At 60.4% G+C, this 24,047-nt stretch overlaps 2 protein-coding genes across 7 annotated transcripts in view; one reads left to right on the top strand and one right to left on the bottom strand.

Moving 5' to 3' along the window:
• Positions 1-362: 362 nt before the first annotated feature.
• Positions 363-6,033, top strand: UBALD2 (UBA like domain containing 2). 2 transcript variants are annotated; one of them, XM_058704836.1, is made up of 3 exons: positions 363-752; positions 980-1,042; positions 4,896-6,033. In XM_058704836.1, exons 1-3 carry the CDS (start codon positions 633-635, stop codon positions 5,211-5,213), a joined length of 501 nt encoding a protein of 166 aa, XP_058560819.1. In that variant the 5' UTR covers positions 363-632; the 3' UTR covers positions 5,214-6,033. The 2 variants fall into 2 exon arrangements, with proteins under 2 accessions (XP_058560819.1, XP_058560818.1); XM_058704835.1 differs by having other exon boundaries at positions 4,893-6,033.
• Positions 6,034-8,646: 2,613 nt separating this feature from the next.
• QRICH2 (glutamine rich 2) overlaps positions 8,647-24,047 on the bottom strand; it is a 33,051-nt gene continuing 17,650 nt past the window's right edge. For 2 of the 5 annotated variants that reach the window (XM_058704829.1, XM_058704830.1), the window contains 16 exons: positions 20,136-23,766; positions 19,449-19,534; positions 18,794-18,891; positions 18,185-18,299; positions 15,983-16,237; positions 15,105-15,227; positions 14,945-15,019; positions 14,573-14,737; positions 14,337-14,458; positions 13,614-13,679; positions 13,223-13,324; positions 12,211-12,414; positions 11,691-11,838; positions 11,215-11,302; positions 10,350-10,490; positions 8,647-8,867 (listed from right to left, as the gene is read on the bottom strand). In XM_058704829.1, the coding sequence (XP_058560812.1) occupies positions 8,677-8,867; positions 10,350-10,490; positions 11,215-11,302; positions 11,691-11,838; positions 12,211-12,414; positions 13,223-13,324; positions 13,614-13,679; positions 14,337-14,458; positions 14,573-14,737; positions 14,945-15,019; positions 15,105-15,227; positions 15,983-16,237; positions 18,185-18,299; positions 18,794-18,891; positions 19,449-19,534; positions 20,136-23,766 (5,610 nt within the window). In that variant the 3' untranslated portion in view covers positions 8,647-8,676. Of the gene's footprint in view, positions 8,868-10,349; positions 10,491-11,214; positions 11,303-11,690; positions 11,839-12,210; positions 12,415-13,222; positions 13,325-13,613; positions 13,680-14,336; positions 14,459-14,572; positions 14,738-14,944; positions 15,020-15,104; positions 15,228-15,982; positions 16,238-18,184; positions 18,300-18,793; positions 18,892-19,448; positions 19,535-20,135; positions 23,767-24,047 lie in introns of those variants that run through there. The other 3 variants (XM_058704826.1, XM_058704827.1, XM_058704831.1) reach the window with 3 other exon arrangements.

Below are 24,047 nucleotides of genomic sequence, written 5' to 3'. Positions count from 1 at the left end.
CATCTTTCAGAGGAAATGAGTCAAAGCCACTCTGTCTTGCTTTTCCAGCTGAGCATGTACAGTTTCAATGAAGTAATGAATGAACTTGGCCGCACCACCCCCAAGCCTACAACAGCAAACACAGGGCCCTCGGCCAATCAGCAGACACTCAAGGTTTTCAAGTTGAGTTCAAACAGGCCCACGGGAGGCCAATCAACGAGCGCGGCTCCGCCCCAAACTCCCGGCCGCGGCCAACCAGGAGCCCGGAAGAGCCAAAACACAGCGGCCGACCAATGCCGGGCGGCTCCACGGCGCCGAGCTCCGCCAATGGGCGCGGCCGGGCGAAAAGAGAAACAGTGCGGGCCGCAGGCCGCAGGATTCGAATCGAACGTCCGCACCGGAGCCGGGCGCAGGCCGAGCGGCGCGGGCCAATCAGCGGCGGCGGCTCGCGGCCCCCGAACGTTGGGACAGCGGCCCCGCCCCGCGCCGTTGTTTGTGGTGTCGGCGGCCGCGGGAGCCGGGCCGGGACACTCGCCGGGCGGGCGGCGGGCGGCTAGGGGTCCGGAGGCCGCGGGCGGGCGGGCGGCGAGCGCGAGCCGAGAGCGGCCGGCCTCCCGCGGCCGCCGAGCCGGAGTCGCGCGGCGGCCGGAGCCATGTCGGTGAACATGGACGAGCTGCGGCACCAGGTCATGATCAACCAGTTCGTGCTGGCCGCGGGGTGCGCGGCCGACCAGGCGAAGCAGCTGCTGCAGGCGGCCCACTGGCAGTTCGAGGTGCGCGCGGGTCGAGGCCCGGGGCGCGCGGCGCCGGGGAGGGGGGCGCTCTATTTGTGTCGCGGCCGGGAGGTGTCGCGTGGGGCGCGGGCCCGGGGCCGGGGGCGGCGCGGAGGGGCCCCGCCCGCGGGGCCGACGGGTCGGCCGGGGGCCGATGGTGGGGGGTGGGGGTGGCTTCCCGCCCCCGTCCCCGTTAACCGCCGCCCTGCCGCTGTGTTTGTCCGCAGACCGCCCTGAGCACGTTTTTCCAAGAAACCAACATTCCCAACGGCCACCACCACCACCAGATGGTAAGCGGGGCCGGGTGCCGGCGGGCGGGCGCGGCGCGGGCGCGCACCCCGGCCCGCAGCTCGCCCGGAGCCGAGGGCGCGGGCCGGGGGCCGCTGTCAGCCGCGGGCGGTGACAGCCATGTTGCCGGGGAGCGCCGCGCCGCGATGTAAACAAAGAGCCAAAATGTCTTCCAGGAAAGAGCGGCTCCCGGGGCCGGCTGGCTCGCCCAACTTCGTGGGCCGGCCTCCCAGGCGACTGTACCTCGACCTCGGGCCTGGGCCGGGAGCGCTCCGCGGGGCCGGGGGCCGGGGGCCGGGATGGCCGGGGGATGGGGAGGGGGCTCGGATGGGATGGTAACGGGTCGTCTGGGAAAACTGGGAGCCCGGGTGAAGGACCCTGAGGGGGCTGGGAGCTGGGGCGTCTGTGTTTGCGGAGACCTCCCCCCCGCCCCGCACCCCAGCCAAACAACCCAGCCCTGCAGGGAACAGGAAAGGGATAAGTCCACCCAGGCTCGGGTAGCGCTAGGCTCTACCCGGAGAGGTATGTTCACTCTTTCCTGTTGTTGGAAAAGGGACTTGCCCTGAGCGTGGAGGACATACGGATTTAGACCAGATAAGGACAAGAATTTGCATTTAACCCCAGTACGTAAAGACACATAAAAGTACAGGAAACAGAAGCGGTTGGGGTCCGGGTTTGCTTTCTTTTCCAAGCCGGCCCCCCGGGGCCTGAGGCTTTGCCCTCCTGGCCGGCGGGGGTGTCCTGCTTTCCAGGGGCACAGGACGAAGCTTTCACTTTAGAGGCTTGAATGCCTTTCCCTCCCCACCCCTAGTTACCTATTAGCTCTGTTGGGGGGGGGGGGGGGGCGGGGAGGGACCGGGCTCCGCAGTAGGGATTGTAAAACATTATTCCCCAGGAGATCTGTTGTGGCTTTTGGAGTACATTTTTGGCATTTTAACACTTGGTGTCCTTGCCCATGGCTCCCTTCTCAGCTGCTCCCTTTCCTGGAGAAGCTGCACGTGGTTCTGTGTTGTGTCTTATCCTTGGGGCCCTGTTTTCATCTAGGTGAAAGGACAAGTGGAAGGGTCTGTCTTGACCTTTTAACCAGCTTCTCAACTTGGAATGGTTTATGCTGTATATAAATCAAAGGACAAAAACGTCTTGGAATATGAGGGGAGAATTGTGCCGGCTGCAGGGCTGTGGCAGCTAAGGCCAGGTTCCTTGTATAAACCGTGAGGGGTCATCTCCAGGAGACCTTGCCCTGCGTGTGACCATGGGAAAGCTCTGGCTTCCACCTTGCACTAGAACCTGGGAGCCCCCTGCCTCTCATCTCTCACAAGAGCCTTGGGGTTTGCTCCACCAACTGTAGCCATTCCAGAAAGCCCAGGGGGCTTCCAGAACAAGCATTTTGTGGTGCAGTGAACAGGGAGAGCTGGGACTAGCAGCCCTTTTAGGTCCTGTAGTTCCTTCTCTGCAAATCCCAAGGGATTATAATCTCCCTCTCTCCCTCCCTCTCTGTCTCTCTGTCTCTCTCCCTCCCTCTCCCTCTCAATCTCTATACCCCACGTGAGGCTGGAACTCACAGCCCCGAGATCAGGAGTCCCAGGCTCTTTCAACTGAGCCGGCCAGGCGCCCAGGGATTATAATCTCTTAAAAGCTTCCCTCAAGGCAGGCGGCAGATTTTGTAACAGACTTTATAATCTCGGGTATCCATCAGCCCGCCATGTATTGAGTACTTAATCAGCACAGTGGAGAATGCCATTCCTGCCCTCAAGGAGTCTAATTTTAGAGAGAATCCAAGGAAAAAACTTAACAACAAAGAGAACAGTAGTGGCGTAATACCAGAAGTGACCCAGGGCACAGGTAGCTGATAAATGATTGTCCTGTAAATTACTGTACAGTCACACAGCTATAGGCATCTTCCCAGACAAGGGTGGGGGTGTGGGTGGGGGGCTTTGGGCAGCTCTAAGAGTGAGGCACTGCATCGCAAGCAGGGTGCAGTGGACACTGGGTGTGCTTGAGGGCTGGAAGCTTCGTCCACAGTTGCTAGAAGCGAGGAGCTGCAGGGGCTTCCGGAGCATGGGGTCCAAACCCCTGCGTTTACCAAAGTAGAGAGAGAGAACCTCAGAAAAGGTGAAGGAACTTGCAGGAGCCCGCCCAGCCAGGTGGGCACGGGATGCGCCCGGTCCCCGCGAGCCAGACCATTCTCTGCAGCGGGGTGGATCGTGGAGGCCAGGCTTCGCTGGCTTGGTCAACTGGGGAAGTCACGATGCTGTGATGCAATTGGCCTCTACCCCCACCCCCCATTCATTGTTTCCTGCTGCCGAGAAGTCAGCCCTGGGGTGGGGGGCGGGGAACAGAAGGGAGGAGGGAAGCGGTCGGTCTGGGTGGGGCCGGGCCTGCTGGGAGCCCTGCGGCCGCCCCTGAGGAAGACAATGGTTGGTGCTCCCTAGCTGCTGGTAGGGAGCTGGCCCAGTTAATAGGACTGCTTCTCCCTCCTCATTTCTGCCTGGGATTTAAAAGCAGAGCTGTGAAAGCGCCCTCTGCGAGGTGAAGAACCCTAGAGTCTTGTCTCCCCGCCCCCCCCCCCCAGCCCCGTGCCTGGGGGAGGGGCTGGTGTTGCTAAAATTAGGAGAAATTCAAAGAAGTACTCTCCTGGCTTCCCCGGAAAGGGAGAAGCTGCTGGTGAGGTCAGAACAGGCTTTGTGTAAGGCCTTGCTCTCTGCTGCCCCGGGCCGCGTGCCCCTGTGGGACACTTCTAGGTGGCACCCTCAGCCCCACCACGCTGCACTACCCCTTCCCCCCCTCCCCCCCCCATAGGCGGGGAGAGTCTGCCACCCTACCCCAGCCCTTGGCCCTTCCTGGCGGGGGTCCCTGATCAGAAAGGGTGGCGTACTGGAGAGTTCGGGTGGGGGGGGGGTTTCCCTCCCAGGGTCGTGGCAGAAGACAGCAGGTTTTGCGGTGTTTGTAAAGGTGCCCCCAGGAGGCGGGCTGAGGGACAGAACAGGCTGAGACTTCTGGCAGCCTCTGGCTGCCACATCATGGGAGAGATGCTGGGGACACAGGAAACCCAAATCCCTCCCTGGTTTTTGTCCTCCGGGAGCCGAGGCATGAAGTTGTACTTAACTCTAAGTGCAGATGACTCAGGGTTGGGTAGAGATTAAGAGCTGGGTCCCGCAGATCTGGGACCCCACCCCTACCCCCACCCCCAGGAATTCGAGCCTGGGAATCCCATCATCTCGGCTTGTAGTCTGCGGTGGATGTGCCTTGGTCACTTGACCTGAGCTCCAGGCCTCAGTTTCCCCATCTGTGCCCTGGCGTCGTGAGAAGTGGGATAACAAAGTGTCCAGGGCCTGCTGGCTGGTGCTGTTAAATGCCGAACGAACCCAGACACTGAGAAAGTGTAGCTTCTGGGCATCGGAGGGAGACCCTGGGTCTGGCCGCCTTCCTTTGACCAACAACCTCAGAACATCTGAGGGCGGATTATTGAGGGAGCCAGCTGGTTTCTTACCCAGGGTGAGGCGCTAAGCAATGGTGTCCCGGGCTGCTCTCTTGTCCTCACTTGAATCTGACACCCTAGCTTCTGGTTGGAATTAACCCTTTACTTCTGACGCTCCTCGGGATGTCGCTGCCTGGCATCATGAAACTCTCTTTGGTTTTGATGAAAATCGTTGGGGTTTGTGTGTAGTGATTGGCTCAGGGTGGAAAGGGTGCTTTTTCCTGTAGAAGCTCCTCGTGGACTGGAAAATGGGAATAACGGAGGGGCTGGCCTTGGGGGAGCGCCACCCGAAGGCTCCGGTCCAGGGGGCGTGGCTCCACGTTGGGGGCGGGGAGTGTGCCGGTAACCCTCCCCACACCTGTGTTCTCTTCCAGCAGATGTGCACCCCCAGCAACACACCTGCCACGCCGCCCAACTTTCCTGATGCACTGGCCATGTTCTCCAAGCTTCGTGCCTCGGAGGGCTTGCAGAGCGGCAACGGCCCCATGACGGCCGTGGCCTGCTCCCCCCCTGCAAACTTCAGCCCCTTCTGGGCCTCGTCCCCCCCTGGCCACCAGGCCTCTTGGATCCCACCCTCCTCGCCCACGGCCCACAGCTTCCACCACCTGCACCACCCACAGCCCACGTGGCCCCCCGGAGCACAGCAGGGGGGCTCCCAGCAGAAAGCCATGGCCGCCATGGATGGCCAGAGATGACACTGGATGCTGCCAGGCGCTGGGCTGGAGCTGGGGGGCAGCCCAGGGTCGCGGAGACACAGGAGGGCCAGGGTGGGGGGAGCTGGGGCGGGCGGGGGTTTCCTGAAGATCGCACTGGAAGATTTTATAAAAAGAATTGTTGTGGGGGGGGGCGGGGCTAGTAAACTTCCTGAGCCACTTGGGTCCTTCAGGAGTTTCTCTTCAGGCAAGTTTTTTCTCTTTTTAATATATAACTATAATATATAAATATATAAATGTAACTAATGTATGAGAATGGAGCTGGCTGGTCGGGGTCAGCAGGGAAGGGCCGGAGCGTCCTCCCCTTTGGGCCGGCACCCCTCCCTCCACCCCTGGTGCCGGGGCAGGTGCTTGGGGGCCAGGTATCTTGCTAGCTGCCTCCCCTCAGAGGTCATGCCTTCTGGAATCAGAAGAGGACCCCCGTGGAGCCACTCCAAGGAGTTCCGTGGCCGCAGGGGCTCCCAGAAGTGCCCGGCGGCCGGAGGGGTGGAGGTCTCCTCGCCGTCGGGCGCTCTCCCCACCCCGGCTTCCTCAGCGGCCCCGCAGCTCCCCGGGGTCCCCCCATCTCCAGCTGGATGTGCGGGGCTTGTGCGGAACTAAGGAGCCGGCTTGGGTCAAAGGCCCAGGCTCTGCCTAGCCGGGGGACCCGATTCTCCACGGCCACCCTGCCTCTCCCGCTGTGCGTCCCGTCCGAGTGGGTGACAGAGTGGAGAGCTTGCCTTTGGATTTAGTTCCCAAATCAATCATCTCACCAGGGTGAAATTTTAATTTAAAGACTTAAAAAGAGACTTTTCTAACTTTCCTGGTTTGCGGTGCCTTTATTTGCCTTGGTAGGAAAGAAGCGCTCTCCTGGGGAAGAGGGGCCGGGGCGCCCCGGCTGTGCTGTGGTTGGAGGGGAAGGGCTTCCTTGCTAGGTGGCTGGGCTGGATATTCTGAGGAGGGGTGTCCAGACCCCGGCGTTGAGAGGACAGGCTGGGTCCCGTTGAGTATGGAAGGGAGAAGGGGAGACGGGGCCTGACTTGGTGACCATGACCCTCTCCCCTCTCCCCTTGGCCCTTGGCAGTGGGGAGTGGCTGGTGCTCAGCCCTGGAGCCTTTGTCTTGTCCGTGGTGAGGGGAGCTACCCCTCCACTTGGTGGCAGCCCTATCCTCTGCCCCTGCCCCCAATCTGGACCCATCCCTAGCATTCTGTCCTCGGCCTTCTTTGGGGTAGCCTGTCCCTGAGTGCGTGTTGACTGGCCATACCCCAAAGGTCAGCCCAGGCTGTCAAGGATCCAGAGAGACGGGATGTGTCCCCACAGGAACTGACCTCCTTTTGTTTCGTACCTTCCCCACAGCCTCCAGGCAGTAGAGTGGAGGCAGAGATTCCTGGCCCAGTGGGCCCCTTCCTCAGGTGACCCTGCCGTGCGGGTGGTCTGGGTGGCAGGAGCCTATTAGCTGGCTGGAGGAGTGGGTGGCTGGCCCCAGGGTTGGGGCTCCTCCGTGAACCTCATGCTGGAGAGGAGGGGTGCTACCTTGAGTCCCTTGTCCCCCAAGAGCTTGTTTTCTCCCTCTGAGCAGCCAGAGCCCGGGAGTGGGCCCCCGCTGTAGCTTGGGGACAGGAAGGTCTGGGAGTTCACACCCATTGCCTGCTAAGCCAGCCCGCCCTGCTCCTGGGTCTTCCCTGCACCTTCTCTCGCTGGGAACCCTGTAGCAGCTCCCCTCTGCTTGTGATGGTTTAGGGGCTGGGTCCGTCCTTTCGGTTTTGTTTCCTGGTTGGAAACCCCTGGGGCTCCTCCTGGCCTCCCCCACCAGCCAGCCCACCTGTGCTTTCCCGGACTGCCAGGGGAAGTCCCTGCGGGGCACGTGGGTGGCCTCGGGACCACAGCCCGGGTGAGGGTGGGCGGGTGAGGGTGGGCGGCCGGCCCAGGTGCGGGGAGGAGGGTGGGCCTCCATTCCCTGTCCTTTCGTGGGCGCGGGGGAGGCCTGGGTGCGGCGGGCCGGCTGTCCTGCTGCTGCCGCCCTTCCCTGCCAAGCTGGTGAGTTTGGATTCTAGGCCAGGGACACGGAGCCAGCAACCTTCTGACATTTCTCAGGGTGTGAAATGGGAGCCCGAGCAGGAGCAGAGGGGCTGGCCCTCCCCTGCCTCCTGCTCCAGGAGAAAAGGGCACCGGCTGTGAATCCGGGACCCCACACCCGGACCCCGGGGTTCAAGCTGCTCCCCTCCTCTCGTCCAGAGCATTAGGTCATGCATTGCATGATGCGTGAAGGTGAAAGCATCTCAGGAGATGGGGACAGGAGGGGGACGTCCCCTCCCGCGGGGAGCCAACCCCACCCTCCGCTTGCCCACATGGAACTGGGGAGAAACCCTTTTTTGGGCAGTTTCCTGCCACACTTTCCTTTACGGTGTGATTTGTCACCCCATCTTCTCACACCGTAAAGCAGGCCTCCGGTGTCAGACATCCCTTTCCCATGTCGGGGAGATGGGGGGGGGCCGTGAGAACAGACCTGAAGATGGTCAAAACTGCTCTCAGGACTTCTGAGGCCTTAGTGTGAGGGCGGCCCCCTGCCCGGGGTTGGGGGGGGGGGCGGTGCTCCTCCCTTGCGATTGCTGTACCTGCTGAGCTCAGCCCTGCCCTTGCCCCTCTGTCCCCTCAAACCTGCCGGGACCTTTAGCACAAAGGACTCGGGATAGCGGTGAGAGCTCTCTTGTCTGTTTGGGGCTGGTGGAGCCGAGCAAGCTGGAGCAGGACAAGGGCTAGGCCTCGAGGCCACCTGGCAAATGGCCGTCACCAGGCTAACCCCCTCCTGACACACTTCTCTGTATCCCTGGGGAGGGAGGAGGGGAACAGGGAACCGGCCTAGGCCAGCCAGGCAGCACCACCCCCCCACCCCCGCCCCCCGCCTCGTCTAAGCCCCTGCTTGCCTCTGCAGCAGCCACCCAAGGGTACACTGCACAGGACAGCAAGCAGGAACCTTCCCGGGCGCACTGGTCCCCCCTGGGACGCCGTGCCAGGAGCTGGGCACTGCCAGAGCCATCCGTGGGGGAGCGGCTGCCGGCTGCCACCCTCACCTCTGCTTCAAGGTACAGACACTGGGAGCCCCAACCTCTCCAGAAAGCCCCAGTGGGCCCAGACGGGAAGGCCGCAGCCTCCAGGCCCAGCTGAGGTCCAGAGTGAGCTGGGGTCTGGCCTCTGCTGCCCCTGCCGACCCCTGGTGCAATGCTCAGCCCTCCTGAAGCCCTTGGAGGGCAGCTTCATCTGTTGGGTGAGGGGGTCGCGGTCTAATTCCCAGGCTACAGGTCATTCCTGGTTCTCCAAGAGAAGCCCCCCGCCCCCGGACCTGGGGGCAGTCTGGAGGTGCCTGGCCTGCAGGGGCGCCTCCCTTTCCACCCCATCTTCCTGAGCCCAGACCAGAGAAGCCTCGCTGCCCCAAGCTTCTTGCTAAACATTTATTTGTAGCTTTGCTCAGTGAGCAGTGGTGGACCTCGGCCCCCGGGTGGGCTCCTCGAGACCCTCCCCCGGCGGGACATCCAGGTGCGTGTCCACATCCGCCGGCCGGTTTCCCATCTCGCTGGGGCTGGGTGGGTGGGCCACATTCGGCTGGGAGAGGAGCCCCTCGGAGGAGACGGGCCTGTCTTTGCGCTGATGGGAAGGAGCTGGGAGACACGGGTGGCTCTGTCTCACTGCCCACACCCGCTGCAGCCCGCCACAGCCCTCCCCAGCTCATCCAGAGCCCGGGGGTGGGGGCGGGGGGCATCAGGAGCAGCCCCACTAGCCAGGCAAGTGGGGGCATAACGCCAGAGAGGGGGCCCGTCGGGCTGGGGTGCTCAGCGCAAGCCCTCATTGGAGCTCCCGAGCAAAGCTCCTTTATAATCTCCATGAGTTAAAAATAATCAGGCTCTCCGTCGGTGGCCAAGAGCCTGCCTCTTAAGTAATGTTTCCTCTATTAATACAGGGACTATTTAGGCAATATTCACATAAATAGGTGCAGGAGTTTTTCCTAAGACTGCCCTGCCCCCCTCTCCTGCTCCCGTAGCATTTGAGGTGCCCTCATGGTGGACAGTGGGATGCCAGGGAGAAGGAAGCAGAGTTCCCCCACAAAAACCGTTTTGGAAGCCAGGGTCACAGACCTGCACCCTCCGTCCACTACTGAGTCCTCTACCCCACCCTGCTACCCTCTGTTACCAGCGCAGGTTCTGGAGGCAGACAACTTAGGTTGGAATTCCTAAGAATTTAGTTCTGCTGCTTCCTCCCTGTGTGACCTTGGGCAAGTACCTGAACCTCTCTGTGCCTGTTTTCTCAGCTCTAAGTGAGGCTAACGACTAGAACTCGTTCCTACATGTAAAGCTCCTCACAGTGGCCCAGCTGGTGAGGAGCCCTTACATTCAGATCCCCTTTCTTGGGGGCCGTGACACTAAGGGCACCAATCCAGCAGCGCCCCTTTATGGACAGATGAGGAAACAGGTCTGGAGGGGGGGGAGGCTTGCTCAGAGTCACTTGAAAGTGATCTTGCCTCGTGGCTCCAGGCCAGTGTCCTTCTCTGGCCCCCACATGTGGCTGGACCCTGGGGGCCCCTGAGCGCCCCCCCCCCAAGACTTTCAGGCGGGATTTAGCCCCTCAGGGGAGAACAGGGACTCTAAGGACCTTTCAGGCCTGGGAGCGAGGAGAAGCTCCTCCCCAGACAGGGTCAGAAGGAGGGATTCTCGGTGGGGAGAACTGCCCATGCCCACCAGCTGCCTCGCAGAGCTGAGCACTAGCTCCAGGAGCGTGAACACACGGGAGTGCGGTGGGGGGGTGGGGTAGGGGTGGGGATGAGGGCTTGGGGGGTGTGGCTTGGGCCTGGACCCAGAGCCTTGGGCTATAGCCCTGCCCCTATTTCCGGTTCAGCGAGATGGGGAGAGTAACAGCATCTACCCCACAGACCTGGCGTGTATGGAGAACTCAGTAAAGACGGATTTTCTCTCTCCTCCCTCCCATCCCGTCTCTCAGCTTCCAGGCGCTTCCTCTCTCCAGGGAATTAAGGGCAGCTACCAGGCCTGGGCCGGAAAGGGGGCCGGCAGGGCAAGGAGGAGAGGCCCCGGGGGAGGAGGGCAGTGGTGGGGCCACCTGGAAGGAGGCTCCAGCCAGAGGGAAGCTACCTGAATTGTTGCCAGCCAGCATCTGAGCACTTTGTGGCCGGGAGGGCAGCTGGCTGCTGTCGCTGAGAGACTGCTGCCGGTGCGTGTGCGGCCGGGGCTGCTTGGCCTTGTGCTTTGTCATCCCCGAAGCTGAGACCGGGGCTGGTGGGGACAGAGGATGGGAGGGTCGGTTCTGAGACACGGAGGGAGAGCTCTGCGGGGCCCCGTGGGGACCTGGAGTGGGCTGCAGGGCAGATGGTCACGGCCGGCCCCAACTGGGGTCCTTGTAAGCACACCATTCGTTCCTGTGTCCGTCCGTCCATCCGTCCACCCGCCCAGATATCCTCTGAGGACCCACGCGCACCAGCCCCGTCTTGGGTGCGGGGTGAGTTCTGACCGGGGCTCACAGTTGAGGAGGGGAGGCAGCGAGACAGGTGCACACGTGGCTCTGAGACCAGGTGGGGAGTGGGGGGGGGGGCGGGGATCAACAGGGCCCCGCAGGTCTGGCCAACTGGAGGTGGGCATCATGGGGATGGGAGATTCACTGAGTGGTGGGGGGCTCAGGAGGAGCATTTTGGGCTTTGAAAAAGGGGTAGGAACTCGGCCCCGGTGGTGCTGGAGCAGGGGCTGAGGCAGCGAGGAGAGGGAGCCTGGCATAAATACGTGGCCGTGATGTCCCAGCTCGTCAGCTGAGGCCGGACAGCTGTCCCCCACCCGCAACACTGACCTGGAGCTTTCAGAGCCCTGAACGCTTGGGATCAGGGAGGCTGCAGAGGAAGGCAGGCAGCCAGATCCAGTGGCCCCATGGCCTTCCAGGAACTGGACAGAACCCCGGGGACCCTTGAGCAAGGAGGCTGAGGAGCCTCCGGGCCACCTGGACACTCACTGTCTTTGCTCGGGATGCCCGGCAGCCTTGTATCTATCCGTCCCTTGTAAATATGTCCATCGAGGCCCAAGATATCCACCTCATCATGCTGTGGGGACGGGCGGGCATCCGTTACCATGCGGCACCTTAGGGCTCGCCCTCTGGTCCTTCCTCCACGAGGGCCTGGGGCACCGAGTGATGTCCTCTCCCGACTCCCGGCACCCAACAGTGCTCAGAACCCTCCCCCGGGCTCTGGCAGCACCAGGGTGAAGGGAGGGCCCACGGTGGGGGTGGGGGTGCCAGATGGGCCGGCGGCCAGGATGCCATTTCTCCCAACGAGGCACGAGGACCAGAGGCTTTAGCTGGGACTGTTTAAGAAGCGGCCTCAAGGCAGAGGGCTGGTCATCCGCCCTTCTGGCGACTGGCGGTGGTTTTTCCAGAAGGACTGGAGAATTCGGGGTCATGTCAGGGCCCTGCTCCCAGGCAGCACCCCCAACCTTCATGGCGATCTGGATCTCCTCGGTGGGGTACAGGCCCTGTGACAGGTGCTGCAGGCGGTTGCGGCGGTAGGGGTAGGTGAGGGTGTGGCTGCCCCCGCAGCGCCGAGGCGCGCTCGAGTAGGTGTAGTCGGCCATGTCTGGCACCCTGCGATGAGGACAGCAGGGTCACCGGGAGCAGCTGTGACCTGGGACACACCTAAGGGGATGGGGCAGTTGTCTTGGGCCGGGGCGGCGGGGGCGGGGTGGGGGGGTTATCTCTGGGAGCCAGGGCAGGAGCAAGGGATAAGAAGGGGCGAATGCATGAGGAGAGCGACCCTGAAGACCACTCTTTCTCCCCCTCACTGCCCCCCCCCCCCACATGCGCACGCACACCCACAAGCACTCTCCCTCCCTCCCTCTCTGGCAGGGCTTTCCCCAGCAGTGGGTGAGACATTCACAGGGCCGTGCCGTGGGCGGGCCGAAGCCGAGCCCCATGGGGGGACGGGGGGGGGGGGGGGGCCGGTCCCGGGGGTCCTACCGTCTGTGGCAGGGGGAGCTCAGGCACTGGGCCTGCAGCAGCTCACGGATCATCTGGCTGCTGGCCTTGACTGAGCCTCCAAAGTGGATCTGCACCTTCTCAATGTCCATCAGCATCTTGGAGTGCATGGTGCGCAGGCGTCCCACGCTCCGCTCCGTGTGCGCCAAGTCGCCCCGAGGGAAGGGGGCACAGCCCAGCTTTAGGCTGGGGGCGGGGTGGTGGTGCAGGCAGATGGAGGGGTCAGGCGACTGCAGCCACCTGAGCCCACACTCACACAGACCCTGGCCCCCTCCCTCTCTTTATGCCTCTCTAAACAGGACCGTGTGTGGGCAGGAGCCCTTTCCCTAGCACCCTGAGGGACCACAGCCAGGCTTCCCCAGGAAGGATTCCTGAGATGAGATCGTGCGGAAGAGCCAGATGGGGAGAAGCCCAGCGACTCCAGCTAAGGCTGGGGGTTCTTGGCCCTGCACACTTGGCCTTGCCTACGTGGAACACCTATAGGGCTCCAAAGTGCAGTTTGAAACCATCCTTACTGCGGAACCCCCAGCCTTGGGAGGAGGAAACGCAGTGGGGAGGAGGGCAGGAGCCTGAGGGCGCGTGCAGTATGTCCCCACCTTCTCCCCCCACATTCACTGAGCCAACCCTCTGGCTGGCTGATGTCGGACCCCTGCCTTCCCCCCACCGTGCTGGGGTTGCTGAGACAGCTGAAGCATCTGGGGGGGTACGGGGAGGTAAAGAGGAGCTCCCCCAGCCAGCCAGCACCCTTGGCAATGTCCCACCGGGCCCCCCAACAGGGACTCCAAGGCAGGTGATTACGCCAAGGCAAGTAAGATTACTCTTACTCCTTCTGCGAAGAGCTGTGGCGGCGGGGGGGGGGGGGGGGGGGGGGCTAGCCCAGAAAGTACTCTAGTGGCTCCCACCGTCCCAGCCAGGAGAAGGAGCCCTCCACACCCACCCTCCAGCCTCGGCCCCTGCCTCCCCTGCAAAGGGGACCCCGCTGCCCCGTCCGTACTTGCGGCTCTGCTGCCGGATCTGCTCCAGTTCAAAGACCGTGTAGGGGCGGATGGAACGGTGCCCGGGCAGGCCTGGGCCCATGGGAATCACAGGGATAATTCTGGGCAGGGACAGAGGGGAGGAGGAGGGTTGGAGAGTGAGAAATCCCATCGTCCAAATCTGGCACTCCACATTCTACGTGCCTGCGGAGCCTTCCTGTCCAGGGTCTGGCGGAGGGCAGGTCGGAGGGCCGGCAAGCAGTCAGGCATACAGGAATGGACCCATGGGAGAGGAGACGAGACGAGGGAGGACAAGACTCGGAGGCAGGTAGGGAACGGGCGAGATACAGCCCCCCTGTGCCCGCTCTCATTATGGCCACCAGCTGGGGTTGGCCAGGGGGAAGCACTCACTGTCCGGTCACAGGTGTCTCCAAGGGACGGTCGCACGAGAGGCAGTGGAAATGTGCCAAGAGCTGCCTGTGGGGAGTGGGATACACACAGAGGGTGAGAGCCCCGCCCAGGGGCTCTGGAATGGGAGAGGAGAACGCAGAAGGGCTTGGCCCCCTGCAGGCCAGGCGGCTGGAAGCTCGGCTCACCAGGGTGGCAGACCCCAAGCCACCAGAGGCAGATCCAGCCCTGTTCCCTGGGAAACCCACTAACTTCTAGACGTGCCTGCTGCTGGGCGCTCACCCAGCACCCACCTGTCCTAACCCAAAGCCGTCCGGCCGGGTTTCAGAGGGTCCCTGAGGACCTGTGTGAACCTCGGGGGCCCTCTGGCGGCCAAGAGTGGAGATCCTGGGATTCGAGCCTGCTGTGGGCTGGGCCCCCCAGGACCAGGCTCAGACCTGGGGACCTTGGGCCCCTCCCTGTCACAGCGACCCAGCGGAGCTCGCCCGCTACCCGGAAGCCTTAGCCTCTCTCCCCTCCCTTTGTCCACTGCGGTCTTCACTAGCCTGAGCTGGAAGAGCTTTTCCAGCTCTCAGATTCTGTCACGCCAACTTTGGGGTGGTCCAGTGGGATCGGCCATCCTCCCAGAGCACACTGCGTGGGAGCTGTTCATCTGGGGACCCCCAGACCCCCCGCCCAGTCCGCAGCGTGTGCCAACCCCGCCCCCACGCGTGGGCCAGGCCTCACTTCCGCATGGCCGCTGCCTCGTCTGCCTGGTAGAGGGGAGGGCGCTCTTTAAGCTGTTGCCGCAAGGCTTTCCACCGATCCTCCAGCAACTGCTTCACGGGGTCCAGCTCCAGGCGGTCCAGCTGCGGGCCGGGGTGGGCCACCGGTGAGCTCCGGGAAGGCGGGGTTCGGGGGGGGGGGACGGTGGGGGGGGGGCGATCTGCGGCACCTGGAGACGAACTGCCATCTGCCCTCACCTTGCTGTCCATCTCCACCAGCAGCTTGTCCAGCATTTTCTGCCAGTCCCGCTCCTGCCCGCTCATTTTAGACATCAGCTCCTGCATCATGTGGTTCAGCTGCTCCGTGGTGGCGTCAAACTGGACCCGGCTCACTTTGGCCTCCAGGGCACTCTTGTCAGCTTTCTGGCCGTTAAGAGAGGAGGGGGTCCCCCAGATGGGAGAGAGAGCCCCAGAGGGGCGCATTGCCCTGAGGCATCAACCCTGGACGTTGAGCTCCGCCCCCTTCCCCCGCCCCAATAGGCTCCTCCCCTCCCGGCCTTCCAGAGCTTCCAGAGATTGACCGGCGAGATCTCCTGGGACACAGGTGGCTCTTCCAGGCCGGGCCCTTACCACGTCAATCTCCATCTCCAGGTGCTCCCTGTTGGCCTTCTCCTTCTCGAGCTTCTCCAGACCCTGGTACAACACCTGGGAGGCCGAGGGAGCAGAGAATGAGGAGCGGGAAGTGAACGGCCTCACCCCCCGCCCCCCAGCCGCCCTGCCGGCCCCTCACGTCAATGTCCTTCTGCTTCTGCCGGTGGTCCTCGATGAGGCTGCCGGTGGTGATGTTGAGTTTCTCGCAGTCGCCCTGTACCTGCAGGATGGCGCTCTGGATGTGGCCCAGCAGCTCCTCGTCCTGCGGGGAGGTGGCACACAGGTGTTGGGCGCCGCCCCTTAAATCATCGCCCAGCAGGTGACGCTGACTTCAGACCCCTTTCTGGCTCTCCTCCGCAGTTGCCCCCTGCAGTGGGGAGGCTCTCTGCTTTTTTCCAAGTGTCCCCCTAAGTGGACGTGAGCTTCAGTCTCCCACCTCCCCACGGACTAGCCTCCAGGGAACTGGCCCCCCTTTGGGGGAGACCAGAACAGGCGATGGAGAGGCTCCGGAGTGGCCCCCGAGAGCTGGGATGTGGCCTACGGTCTCGCCATCTGCCCTGAGCTGGATCTGAACTCCAGAGTCCAAGAGGTAGGACTCAGGGACTTGTGCCTGTCCCTGCCCCCACCAGCAAGCCTGCCCTTCTGTGGGGAATTAAGAACGGTGCTGGAAGGCTGGCATGAAGGGGACTTAATGAGCCCTAAAGCTATGCCAGCGTCCCCGAGGCACACGAATACCTGGCTCTTCACCTCAGCCAGCTCTGCCGTCCCACCCCTACAGAGCCAGCTCTTCCCCGTGGTCTCCTGTCCCCAGAGCCAGCTCTGTTGCTGCCCCCACTGTGACCCCGTGAAAGGACCTGGGACTGTTGTGGGGTCAATAAAGAGCTCCACAATGGAAAACTGGCCCTTAGGCCTGTTAAAGCTCCACCAGCCACTCCCTGCTCTGTGGGCCTCTGAGCTGTGGCTCCCCCGCTGGGGGCCGTGTGTGGCCACACGAGGAGGGAGGCCAGCGGGAATCACCTGGCTCTGCAGCTTGGCTTTCTTGGAGGGCCGGGTGGCAGCCAGATTGGTGACCATGTCCTGGAGCTGCTCGTAACGCTGCACCAGCATGCTGACCTGATGGCCCAGGTCCAGGCTGCAGGCTGGGCAGGCGGTCTCAGGGTCGATCTGGCTAGGTGCCGAGGCCGTTAGGATCTTGCGAGGAGTCATGCTCATGGACAGCAGCGTGGAGGATGAGGCCAGCATGCTCTCGATGATCGTCCTGAGCTTGTCCAGCTGGGCGCGGGCGAGAAGGCAGGTGCAGGGCGGTGAGTGAGGCACGGCCACCTTCTGTCCACACTGCCACTGCTAGCGTGTGCTTTCTGCCCCTGGCCTGTGCGATGCAGGCGGTCGCTGCAGCCTCACAGAGAGTGCGGCCGATGGGAGATGCCCAGTGCCTGTCCTTTAAGTAGTGAATATGCTGCTCAGGGAGTGAAGCATTAATGCTGAATAAAACCCTTGCAGGAGGGAGGTTTCGGGACCTTTCTCCAGCCAGCTCATTGAGTCAAGGCAAGGACATAGCTCTTCTAGCTAAACCCTAGGGTGGTGATGTCAGTTAGCCAGTCCACAAACACTGAGAGGAGCCCGACGACACACAGACACGGCTCCAGGTCCTGGCGACAGGAGGGGTGGGCTCACACATGCTCTGTCCCCATCCAGCATGTCGGTAACAATAAATCAGTGGGGTCAGAGCTACTTCTGCTGCAGGGGTCTCTCACGGTCTGGGCAGGAGCAGGTTCCTTCCACTGGCTCTCCTGCTCTCTTCTGTTCCCCACAGTCCTGGTTTGTCACCACAAAGGACTGGTCTCGGGTCAGCACCCGATTTGGGGGCAGCCAGGCCCACAGGCGTTTGACCTTTTGCCTGGCTCAGAGAGGGGCTGGGCCAATCTAACCCCCTCTTGGAAGTGTGCGACGTTGTCGGGCCTTGGCAGCCACTGTGGGCCGTGTGTGAGAGATAAGAAAGCTGGCCGAGAGTCCCGCGGAAGAGAGATGTGGAGGTATTTGAGAGAAATGGAGAAGAACAGGGACACAGAGGCACAGGTACACACAGAAACAGACACAGAAAGACAGACAAGCGGGGGCCCCTGGTGAGACTGCCCCCTGGAGGTTCTGCTCTTTCCCAGCCCCCGTAACCCCGTGCCCTTTCAACCGAGCTCCCTTTTGCCTGAGCTCAGTGAGACTCTTGCTCGCGCCCAGAAGAGCCCACACTCTTCTGAAGAGCCCATGATGGCATGTCAAAGGGCCCCTGGGATAAAAAGGATGGATTAATTCTAGAAGAGAGGATGATGCAGTAGAGTTGGGAAGAACGAGTAGCAGTCGTTTGGGTAAGAAGGGGTGGCAGGGACATTCCAGGGAGAGCGGCAGTGTGTTCAGAGAAACGTGGGAAGCCCAGGTGGCTGGAGAATCGGGAGTGTGGAGGCTGGGGCCTTGAAGAGGCTGTGGCAGGAGGCCAGGCCGGCCCAGCAGGGAGCGGCTTCTCTCTGAATATGCCCTCCCACTCCCACCCCTGACAGCCCAGAGGTGGCTAAGCTCAGACATGAGCTTTGGAGTGACCACTCTGGGACACATCTGCTGCTCCTCAGGCCCCACACTGGACAGCTGGCTTTGGGGTCACGAAATGGAACACGCAGGTGCTCTGGCAAACTTGGAAATGGCCCAGAATGGGGCCTCCAGCACCGAAGGGCTCCTGACATGAGTCCCCTTGGCCCAGTGGCTTTTCCTGAGCTTCCACAAGTGCTCAGAGGGCTGTCCAGACACTCCTCAGTGGGGACCCTCTGGGGTGACCAACGGTAGCATCACTCAAGATTTAAAGGTAGACATTGTCAAGAGCGTGTAAAGGGGGGGCGCCTGGCTGGCTCAGTAGGTTAAGTGTCCACCTTGGGCTCAGGTCACAATCTCAGGGTTTGTGGGTTCGAGCCCCGCATCGGGCTCTGTGCTGACAGCTCAGGGCCTGGAGCCTGCTTTGGATTCTGTGTCTCCCTCTCTCTCTGCCCCTTCCCACTTGTGCTCTGTCTCTCTCTCTTAAAAATAAATAAACATTAACAAAAAATTAAGAGCGTGAAAAGAGAGTGGGAGAAAGTATTTGCAAATCATATGTCACGTAAGAGTCTAGTAGCCTCACCGCCCACGGCCAACTCTGAGAAGGGGCCTGGTTCCTGCCCCTGAAGAGTCTAGAATCCTTACCTGGTCCTGCAGGTAGAAAGAGGCTTCGGAGACTGAATGTTCCATGCTGACCTTGCCCCGCTCTTGGCTCTCCCTGAGCTCGGCCAACTCCTTCTCAATGTCGGCCACGGTGACTCTGAGAGACGGGCAGGAGGGATGGCCTGGCCCCACCGGCCGCCCAAAGGGCCCAGGCCCACCGGGTCCACCAGGGGCAGAGAAAGATGCACACCAGGGCTCTCCCAGCCACCCTGCAGCAGGTTCCGTCTAGGGAGTCCCAGGTGCCGTGTGTCCCGGAGGTGTGTGCCCGCCTGCTGGCCTGAGAGGTTTCTAGGGGGTGAGACCTGACATCACAAAGTGAGGGCTCTTGAGGGGCTCTGGCAAGTGCTCTCCTACAGCCTCCGACTGGGGAGAGAGACTAGCCTCTTTTTTCCTTCCTAGCCCTGGTGCTGAGCTGTTTTAAGAACTTAGGAAATTTTCACCAGTAACTTGAACTAGACACGGACACCCTGAAGGGCAGACACAGCCCGGGTCAAAGACAGGGCCCAGTTCAGACTGTGAGTGAACCCAAGGCTCCTTGGCTGGGAATACGTGATGCCAGGACACAGGCTGCCCTTGGCAGGGGCGTTTTACCTGAGGATTCCCAGCTGCGTGCTCAGCTGGTCGTCTTTCATTTCTTTTCCAATTTCCTGTTCCCTTTCGCCCTCCAGGAGCCTCTGTATCTTGTCCAGCTACAAACCCAACGGAAGAGGAAGGTCAGGCAGGCTTGAGTTCTTTGCTTTCTGAACATGCTCCTGCAGCCTGAACAAGCCCCTGTCCCCAGTCCCGGTCCTGGTCCTATCCTCTAACAAGAGCCATCCATCAGGGTGTCCCTTCCGGACATCTATCGATCCATCTATCCGTCCATCCTGGGCATGTGGACAGCTGGCATTAAGAGAGCAGCTGAAGGTCTAGCAGCTCCTTGCCATGACCACTGGCCCCAGACAGTCCCACAAACTTGGCTCCAAGGCTGCTGCAGAGACAGTGGGCTTTGCTGGAAAGGGCCCCATGTGATGCAAGGAGCACAGTCCTCCTTGTTGGCTCGGCTGAATCTTAACAGCTTTGAGCGTCAGGTTTTAGATCCAGGAAATGGACACGGTGATGCTTGAGGTGCGTTTCCTATCTGATGGGTTTGTAAAGATCCGACGAGATGATGTCAGCGAGAGGACTGTGTAATCTATCGAAAGACTAGTGCAAAGTGGGATTGCTGGCTCTCAAAGGCCAAGTGGGTGGACCCTCCCTTACTTACTTTGGCTCTTTCCTGCCGCACTTCTTTGGTCAAGGCCTTTAAGGTCTTCAGCTGTTCCTGCAGGTCAGGTGGTATAGTCTTTTTGACTATGAAAATGGAGGCCTTATAGTCAGAAGGGTGGGATCTCCAGCAGGCCCCCCGTCCCAGCCCCCCACAGTGAAACTACCCTGGAAAGCAGCAAGATGTACCTGCTTTTCCTTGTGACTGGGTGGAGGCGATGGGAAGAAAGCAGAGGGGGGTGTTTTCACCCCATAAAAATCCACCTGATGCTTAATATTCTAAAGGGCTTTGGGACTACTGACCCACACTTTCCACCCAGCTCTCAAATCTTAATTATTCTCTGGTCCCACAGCTGTGAACAAAGGTGAAGTTGAATTCTTCCAGGTCCCCCCCCCCCCCAACACACACACCCCTGGGTGCTACCGCCGCCCTTGCCCGCTGTCCTCAGCTGCTGTCCAGAGAGTCCGATGAGGCATCAGAACCACCTTACTCTTCTGCTGAGGCTTCTTCACTTCTACTGGTTTAATTCCAGCTTTTGGACCCCCAAGGCTATGGTAGAACCCAGAGTGGCTTTTCGAGAAAGGATATGCTATTGGCAACGACTCAGGAAGAAACTCAGCTGCCAGGAGAGGAGGCCGGGGGGAGGTTACAACACAGTGGTCCCTCCTCCACATAAGTGGTACCTACCCATGAGTGAAAGCAAGTACTGTAACTTCTCTAAGTCCGTCTGGCCAGCCTTCTCCTCATCCAGCTCCTTCATGTTCTCCTTGAGCTCTACATAAAGGCCAATGAGCTCTCCCATCAGACGAAATGTTTCCACTGCTACAGGGAAGCTGGGAGACAATTTATCCAGGGAATCCTGTCTTTCGCTCTGGACATCGACCCTTTCCGATGAGACTCGGTAGAGATCGTTGAGAAAGACTGTACTCTTGGCAGAGGTGGCTTCTTGGCTTGGGGTAGTCTGGACAGAAATTCCAGCTCGGTCTGAGGTATGTGTTCGTTGTGGATCCACACTGACCTGGAGCTGATCTACCCCAGGAAAGCCTGGGCCCCGAGGGCCAGGGTACGTTAGGTCACGGGATTCTGGGATAGAGTATGACTGGTCGTGCTGGTCTGCACCTGGTTTTATTTGGCCGCCCTGGTCTGTGCCCGGATGTATCACGCCTGGCTGGTAAGTTTCTGATAAACCCTCTTGGTCAGTACCTGGTGGTGCCAAGCCTTGACCGGAGAGGAGCGGTGACACCTGGCCATGCTGACCTCTGCTAGGAGGCATTACACCATGCTGATATGGATATGGTGATATAAATCTTAGAGACTCCGGGTGGAATGTTGGAAAGCCACGAAGCTCTGTGCTCGATGGCATTGAGCCTTGCTGATCTCTACCGGGTTGCCTCAAGCCACGCTGATCAGTAAGAGGCTGCATGAAACCACGTGGAAGTGCACCAGGCTGGACCAAACCGGTAGGATAGGCACCAGGTGGAACCAAACCTTGTGGATAGGCACCAGGCTCCACCGAACCGGGAAGATATGCACCTGGCCGTAGCAAACCAGGTGGATAGGCACCAGGTTGAAAAACGCCACGTGGACCTGGGCCAGGCTCTACCAAACCACGCTGCCCCACTCCACGTTGCACCAAACCAGGCTGACCTGCACCAGGTTGTACCAAATCGGGCTGACCTGCACCAGGCTGGACCAAACCACCCTGATCAGCACCAGGGTAGACCGAACCACGCCGATCCATTCCAGGTTGCACCAAACCAGGCTGACCTGCACCAGGTTGACCCGCACCAGGCTGGACCAAAGCAGGCTGACCCATTTGAGGTTGTACCAAACCAGGCTGACGTGCACCAGGTTGGGCCAAACCATACTGACTCATTGCAGGTTGCACCAAACCAGGCTGAGCCGAACCAGGTTGGGCCAAACCACGCTGATGCATTCCGGGTTGCACCACACCAGGCTGACCTGCTCCAGGTGGGACCAAACCAGGCTGTGCTGCACCAGGTTGTGCCAAAACACGCTGATCCGTTCCAGGTTGGACCAAACCACCCAGATCCATTCCAGGTTGCACCAAGCCAGGTTGACCTGCTCCAGGTTGGACCAAGCCAGGCTGAGCTGCTCCTGGTTGGACCAAACCAGGCTGACCTGCTCCAGGTTGCACCAAACCAGGCTGACCAGCTCCAGGTTGGACCAAACCAGGCTGACCTGCTCCAGGTTGCACCAAACCAGGCTGACCAGCTCCAGGTTGCACCAAACCAGGCTGAGCTGCTCCTGGTTGGACCAAACCAGGCTGACCTGCTCCAGGTTGCACCAAACCAGGCTGACCTGCTCCAGGTTGCACCAAACCAGGCTGACCTGCTCCAGGTTGCACCAAACCGGGCTGGGCTGCACCAGGTTGGGCCAAACCACGCTGAGCTGCTCCAGGTTGGACCAAACCACGCTGAGCTGCACCAGGCTGCACCAAACCCACCTGAGCTGCTCCAGGTCGGACCAAACCACGCTGACCTGCTCCAGGTCGGACCAAACCAGGATGAGCTGCACCAGGCTGCACCAAACCAAGCTGAGCTGCACCAGGCTGCACCAAACCAGGCTGAGCTGCTCCAGGTTGGACCAAACCAGGCTGAGCTGAACCAGGTTGTGTCAAACCACGCTGACCCATTCGGGGTTGGACCAAACCACCCAGATCCATTCCAGGTTGTACCAAACCAGGCTGAGCTGCTCCAGGTTGCACAAAACCAGGCTGAGCTGCTCCAGGTTGCACGAAACCAGGCTGAGCTGCTCCAGGTTGCACCAAACCAGGCTGAGCTGCTCCTGGTTGCACCAAACCAGGCTGAGCTGCTCCAGGTTGCACCAAACCAGGCTGACCTGCTCCTGGTTGGACGAAACCAGGCTGAGTTGCTCCAGGTTGCACCAAACCAGGCTGACCTGCTCCAGGTTGCACCAAACCAACCTGAGCTGCTCCAGGTTGCACCAACCCAGGCTGAACTATGCCAGGTTGCACTAAACCACGCTGATCCATTCCAAGTTGGACCAAGCCACGTTGATCCATTCCAGGCTGCCCCAAATCATACTGATCCATTCCAGGTTGGGCTGAATCTTGCTGACCCAATCCAGGTTGCATCAAACCAGGCTGATCTGCACCAAGCTGTACTAAACCAGATGGATATACATCAGGGTATACCAAATCAAGAGGATAGGCACCAGGCTGGACCCAGCCACTGGAATATGCACCAGGTTGAACCCAGTCAGGTAGATAAGCACCAGGCTGAACCAAACCACTTTCATCTACCACAGGCTGCACCAAACCACGCTGATCCATTCCAGGTTGGACCAAACCAGGCTGACCCGCACCAGGCTGGACCAAACCAGGCTGGACTAAAGCATTCTGTTCTGTGCCAGTTGGTCCCAAACCATGCTGATCGATGAGATGTGGAACCAATCCATGCTGATCCATGCCAGGCAGTGCCAGTCCTTGCTGATCCATGCCGGCTATTAAAAATCCATGCTGATCCATGTGAGGAGGTACCAATCCACGCTGAGCCACATCAGGCTGTTGGTCCGTGCCAGGAAATATCATGCCGTGCTGATATGTGCTAAATGGAACCATACCAGGCTGATCTGTACTAGGTGGTTGCAAGCCTTGCTGATCTCTGCCAGGTACCAGTGGTGGCATCATACCACGCTGATCCATGCCCTGCTCATCCATTCCAGGTGGCATCATACCAAGCTGACCCATGCTGAGGGGTGCCACACTGTGTGGGTAAGTGCTATGATGGAGTGATGCAAGCTGATCCATGCCGAGCGGTGCTGTTCCACGTTGGTCTGGCCTTGGATAGATTTGACCGTAGCTAACATGTACCCCCCCATGCTGATCTGGGTACACATGAGGATGCTGATCTCTGATCGCGGTGGCTGAGGGCAAGTCCTGTTGAACTGGACCAGGGTGTGCCTCTCGTTCATCTTTTCTTAGATATGCTGAGGTGTGCGGCTGCAGCTCTCTAGTCCTGTGACGATCTGACTCTAGTCTGAATTGGGACACAGGTGGGTGATGGGACTTTGCCAAGCCAGCCTCGTCACGGGCCCTTGGGTGCTGTTCTCTACCAGGGGATGCAGTAGCGGGGGTGCTTTTCTTTCGTTCCCTGCCAACTCCTTCGGAGGGGTATCCCGTGGCACTGGTTCCTGATAAGGTCCGATCGGAACCATGACCATTTGCAGAATCCACAGTTGGGTCAGCACTTGAGTGCTTGGTGGAGGCTCCATCATCTGATGTTAAGGAAGTATGCTTTTTGCGTTTAAGGAGTCCCGTTGTTGTCTCTGAGCCCTGGTTGAAGTGGAAGAAAGAGGTCAGTAAGTGTAAGTAGAAAGTCCTCACTATGAGACACGAAGGAAAGAAAATCTGGGACATCTGACAAGGATGACTTAGGGCCTTTGGAGAAACCTCTGGGCCCCAAGACTAAGCTGGATACAAAGACTTTGACGTTCTTGAAGGACAGGTCTCCGAAGCTTTGAGAATCTGCACATTTGCAAGCGGCACCATAAGATGTTATTTTTTAAGTTTCTTTTTTTTTTTTTTTTAATTTTTTTTTCAACGTTTTTTATTTA

This window comes from Neofelis nebulosa, chromosome 16 (genome assembly GCF_028018385.1).
Source record: "Neofelis nebulosa isolate mNeoNeb1 chromosome 16, mNeoNeb1.pri, whole genome shotgun sequence".
NCBI lineage: Eukaryota > Metazoa > Chordata > Mammalia > Carnivora > Felidae > Neofelis > Neofelis nebulosa.
Note: the sequence above shows the minus strand (reverse complement) of the source record. Positions and strands in the feature narration are given on the sequence as shown.